Source organism: Lactuca sativa, chromosome 3, assembly GCF_002870075.4.
Source record: "Lactuca sativa cultivar Salinas chromosome 3, Lsat_Salinas_v11, whole genome shotgun sequence".
In the NCBI taxonomy this organism is placed as follows: Eukaryota; Viridiplantae; Streptophyta; class Magnoliopsida; order Asterales; family Asteraceae; genus Lactuca; species Lactuca sativa.
Genome location: NC_056625.2, coordinates 274351967 through 274357748, shown reverse-complemented (window position 1 = coordinate 274357748; position 5782 = coordinate 274351967). Strand labels below are relative to the sequence as shown.

The 5782-nt window shown below is 41.2% G+C and overlaps 1 protein-coding gene across 1 annotated transcript; it reads right to left on the bottom strand.

Moving 5' to 3' along the window:
• Positions 1-985: 985 nt before the first annotated feature.
• Positions 986-2583, bottom strand: LOC111897164 (CBL-interacting serine/threonine-protein kinase 7). Its single transcript, XM_023893121.3, has one exon. It carries the CDS (start codon positions 2504-2506, stop codon positions 1193-1195), a length of 1314 nt encoding a protein of 437 aa, XP_023748889.1. The 5' UTR covers positions 2507-2583; the 3' UTR covers positions 986-1192.
• Positions 2584-5782: the final 3199 nt, after the last annotated feature.

The window sequence follows — 5782 nt, the reverse complement described above, 5'->3', positions numbered from 1 at the left end:
TATATATATATATATATATATATATATATATATATATATATATATATATATATATATATATATATATATATATATATATATATTAATGGGTTATGGACTACTTCTAACCAAAAAATACGGAGACACAACCCCTTTGGCCCTTACAATGCTCTGCGTTCTGGACACTGGATCTTCATAGTTGGATACTTTAATTCAATAAAGTTTGCCAAAAAACATATATCAAATCGAGTTCGGTAAACAAAAAACATGGTGATTTGAAGGTTCTACATGACTTTATTTTGAAGTTGAATGTTTATAAGAATGTTCTTGAGGAAAATAGCTCGTTTTTGTTGAGAAGTTACTGATATATTATCCAAGCTTCCATGGTATCGAAGTTAATGATTGTGAAAACGTTGATACTTAGGTTGAGACCATCGGGTTGATGTAACGTAAGGAATTAAAGCAGTGGAGACTGAAGAGATCAAAAATTCTGATATTATCTGACCAATTGGCAACGAACGTGCTCATCTATGGTCCAAGATTGCAACTGAAATGCTATTTTCAATCAGTCTTGTATAGAAAAATATGTTTTCTTGTGTGGATATTATTGTACTTGTAGAAAGTTTGAGATATTTGTGAAGATAGCCTTTTAGGGGTCTATGATAAGCTATTATTCTAAAAAAGTATATATATACATGTTTTCATTATCATTTGGTTTTAATGGTAGTCAATTTTCGGCCAGTTTGTTGATAATTATTTAGTCATGTCTCTCGTATACAGTAAATGACAAGATAATCCTTTCTAATCGAAAGGGGTTCAAGAATCAATTTCTAAAAGGCCAAAATCACTTTTTTACACCATATTTTAGATGGGTATATGTACCTTTACCTTTAATATCATCCTGTATAAAAGAATCTGCAGTTCTGAAAATATCTTGAAGAAAAAATCAGAGTTACCACAAAACAATTAACTTTGTGATCTAAAATTGCAAATCTTTAACAATAGATTAAATCAATCATCAAGTAAATCATATCCATATTCATAACACATCTTCAAATCACATAATGGTAACCCAACAAATACTTACAAGTTACAACAAAGTTAATCGATCTTAACATCGGTTATTCATTTGTATTTTGTAACAAAAGAAGATAATAATTAACTTTAAAAAAAGGGAATCACTTTCACCATTTGCTTTTACAAAAAAGGTGGTTCACTGTACATCACTATGCCATGAAAGAATAATATCTTGAAACCCGACTTTCAACGCTTCACATTCAACCTCACTGAACCCATCGCCGCCGTCAACCACCGATAACTCTACCAACAACAACTCCGGCACCACCTCCATCACCTTCGCCACAACAATCGCCCTCCCTTTCACCAACCGAACAACATCACCTCTCTTACTGCAATTCTCTTTATCTTTACTCTTCTTCAATCGATATCCTAATCTCTCCCCAACTTCCGCCACCGTCTTCTCTATCTCCTCCGCCTTCGCCGTGGAGGTAAACCGCTGCTCTTTCTTGGTCGTTTTTTCTTCAAAAATACCCGATAAATTCAACCCTGATGACATCGAGATTATGTCAAACGCATTAATGGACGTTTTGTACTTCATCGAATTCAAATCAATAGATTCGTTTTCTTCGTACAATTCCAGGGTTGGATCAGGTTTTAAAGATTTCTTGAACCATGGAAGACTCATTAATTTCTCGATGCTCATTCGGGTTTTTGGTTTTGGATCGAGAAGTTTTTGAATTATGATCCGGGGATGCTTCGGAATCCAGTCGGGGAAGTGAATATCACGTTGGTGGATTTTCCGGTACATCTCCGGTAAGTTACTGTCATCAAACGGTAAATACCCAGCGAGGAAGTTAAATAAAATCACCCCACAAGACCAAGCATCCGCCTTTGCGCCGTCGTAGCCCTTCCCCCGGACAATCTCCGGCGCGGTGAATGCCGGAGTTCCACATGCAGTGTGTAGAAGGCCGTCTTTTTTCGATTCCGGCAACGCAGAGAGTCCGAAATCGGATATTTTTAAGTTTCCGTTTTTGTCAAGTAAAAGATTCTGCGGCTTGAGGTCACGGTGTGCTACGCCGTTTTGATGACAGAAGTGGAGGGTGGAGACGAGCTGTTGAAAGTACAGACGGGCGGTGCCCTCTTTCATCCGTCCGCGGAGAGTCAGCTGCGTGAAAAGCTCGCCGCCGGTGGCGAGTTCCATCACTAAGTAAATCTTGGTTTTTGTCGCTAAGACTTCGTGGAGTTTAAGAATGTTTGGATGATTCAGCCGCCGCATGGCGGCGACTTCACGGACAAGCCTTGGCTCCATTGACGGATCTGCGGTGGCTGGTTTCTCGATGACCTTAACGGCGACGGAGGAACTGTCGCTGAGAGAGCGGCCATGGTAGACTTTTGCGAAACTGCCACGACCCAAGAGGTGGGTGAGTTGGTACTTGTTTAGTATGATGGTGCCGCCGTCGCTGGTGCTTCTCTTGATAGTGGTAGTGGGTGGCGGTGGTGGAGGCATGCCAAATCGGCGATAGAACGGCCGCCTGAAAATATTATATTGAGAGAGAAGGTTTAATTTGGTTGGTGTGGAAGCCGTTTACGATACTTTTTATAGTGATACAAGCACTAAGCACAGTTGGCCCTTTAATTTAGTCGCAGATTTTTTTGTCGCATGCAATTACGATTTTGCCCCGTCTAACACCATTTATTATCAAAAAGTCTATTATGTCTACTCAGAATTATTTTATTTTCAAAAAATATGTTTTGATTATTTTACGAAGTTCTAAATAACGTGAAAGGTAATATGACGGCAAGAGCAATGAAGATTTTTTACATAACATAGTAACCCATTTTAGAATGTGACTTAGGCGATAACTATATATGTAATTTGTAATTTTATATATACATAAAAGCCGATTTAAAGAAAAAAAAATTATTGCAAGTCTTCAAAGCCAATTTGAAGTATCATATCGTTTTCTATATAAAGAAATATGATGAGTAGAGAAATAGACACAAAGAGAAAGAAAAATGATACTATGTAGACATACAATGGGAACAAATAAAGGAAAAATAGGTCTTGACAGAACACAAGCTAGAGTTCTGTTATTCTTGAGGCGATGATTCATCATCGTTTTGAAACGTGCCATCTTCAGTTTCAAGTTGGTGATGACTCATCGTCCCGAAACTTTTCGTTAGGTGGATCAACTCGAGAGCCGAGAGACCGGTTAGTATGCGGATTGGCACGAGAACCGAGAGTTTGTTTGTATGCATTGTATGCGTATAGTTCTTTGGATCATGAAAATTGTAACATCCCATCTTTCAAGTAACTTCAAATTTATTCATTGGATTTTAATTATGTCATTTTTAGTCATTGGGGATGGAAGAGTGAAGCCATGAGATGCCTAAGGGCTAAAGTTACAACTTTGGGATCACGAGGAGTACACTAAGCATACATAAGGGTACGCTGAGCGTACTTGGCACGCCCTAGTATGCTGGGCGTACTCATGTTTGACGGAAACCCTAATATTTAAGGTTTGGGTGGCATATAAGTATCCTTATAGCTCATTTCTCTCAACACTTTCAGGCTCCATACTTCTGAGATGTTTTCCAAACCCTAGCCTTGTGTGCATGTGAGTTTGAGTGTGTGAGAGAGTTCTTTGGGTTGAGAAGAAGAAGAAGAGGAAACTCCTTGAAGGACCATGGTGTGGATTCAAGCTTTGGATATGTGATCTTCATCCCTTGAGGAAGCTCTAAAAGGTAAAAAGCCTTTACTTTTACTTATATTTCCCCACAGATATTGCATGGAAGTTGTAACGACCGAAAAATTACAACCAATTTAAATTTTTCAAAAACAACCCGATTTCATTAAATTATTACAATTAGGTTTTCAATACAATTTATTTAGAGTATTCCCAGAATCACATCACAACATAAACATGAGGAGCGGTACAATCACGCCTTCGCCTTGCCACGGTCTCCTGAAGAACCTGAAAAACATTAAACCACAACTGTAAGTCCGAAAGCTTAGTGAGATATCCCCAAAATACCAACCACATATACCATACACGCATAACATGCCATATCATATCCGATCACAAAACAACCATGCACTTCGGGTCTACTGTGTGACTGGTCTGCCGCACCGGCCAACAGTCCACCTGGTCCACCCTTCGAGTCTAGTCATATACATCGAGTCTGCAGTGTGATTGGTTCGCCCGCACCGGGCCTTCAATCCACCTGGTCCACTCTCTAAGTCTACAAGATGACTGGTCCGCCCGCACCGGGCCTTCAGTCGGCCTGGTCCACTCTCCGAGCCTCGGCACGTCTGGTCCGCCCTCTTGGGGCCTACAGCCTATCCGGACCGCTCGTTGGGCCTTCGGGACAACCGGTCCGCCCTGGGTATCTTGGCCTACAGCACAAAGCAGGACCCGCCTCAACCCAACTCCAATCCAAACAACCATGTGCACATAAACATACAATCATATAACAATTCACAGTCAACACGCCGATCAAGCAGATCACATAGCATATCATCATCCTATCCAGGATACCGACCTAACCGGTCACTAGCATAGCATCACCCTACATAACAGGATACCGACCTCAACCAGGTCTCTAACATATACCATCCTAACTACCAGGTTGCAAACATATCAAAGCAATAACATAACAACAAGTACCCGGATCTCAATCCGATAAAGGGCCGGCCTTGGTGCCTTAGACCCTGTTGATATAGTGAGGATAACTCACCTCGCACTGCCGAAAACTCTGAACTGAAGAAGCAGATTCTCGAATCACCGACTCACCGAAAATCCCGAACTAGCCAACATAGCACAAATAAACATTAGGCCAAGCACAATACTCTTCCAAGGGTAAATTCACCATTTTACCCTTAACTCAATCCGACCCAACACTAGGTAAGCTCCCAAGCCCACCAATGGCCCAAAGTCCAAAAGTCCAAAGCAAAGCCCACTATTGGCCCAATTTACTAAATTGGGCCCACCTCATCAACTGGGCCTAAACTCATGATCCATAACAACGAATGGGCTCACAACACACTAACCATAATGTCCAGTCACAGCCCAAAATCCAGCAGCTCAAATAACAGCCCAATCCCTAAGGCCCAAAATGAAAACCGAACAGAGGGAGTACGCTGGGCGTACCCTCCCTGGTATGCTGGGCGTACACGCTGAATCGCGACTGGGGATTGGGGCGCTGACCCGCTACGCGGGGCGTAACTTCGCCACTCATTAAGTCCTCATAACTTCTTAATGGCTTAAGCTCTTAAGCCCAAACTTCAGATCCCTAGGCCAAATATGCCTAAGATTCATAAAGTCTCAAACTTTATCACTTGGGACGTCCATAAAGCTCTTAATCCAAGGTCTTAATCCATTAAGACCTACATATCTCACACATGGAACAACCACAGGCCTTGGGACCTCATTTTTCTCACTCAAGACCTCGCCAAAGGTCTGAAAGGACAGATAATCTCGGCCAACTCGAAGCATGTATCAAGATGAGGACTTTTGGGACAAGAATGATGCCAAAACTTCACAACACTTAGATCTATGCAAAATAATTGACAAGAAAGAAGCTTTATACCTCAAATAAGCTCCAAATGATGATATCTCTCCAGATCTACAAGCTCCAGCCACTCAACTCCTTCCTTGACAACTTCCTCTTTCTTCTTCTAGCCTCTCCTTTGCCAAAATAAACTTTTTCAAGAACAAACACACCCAACAATGGAGGTGGAACGGCTATCTAGGGTTCCTGAGGTTAAGGGAGAGCTTATGGA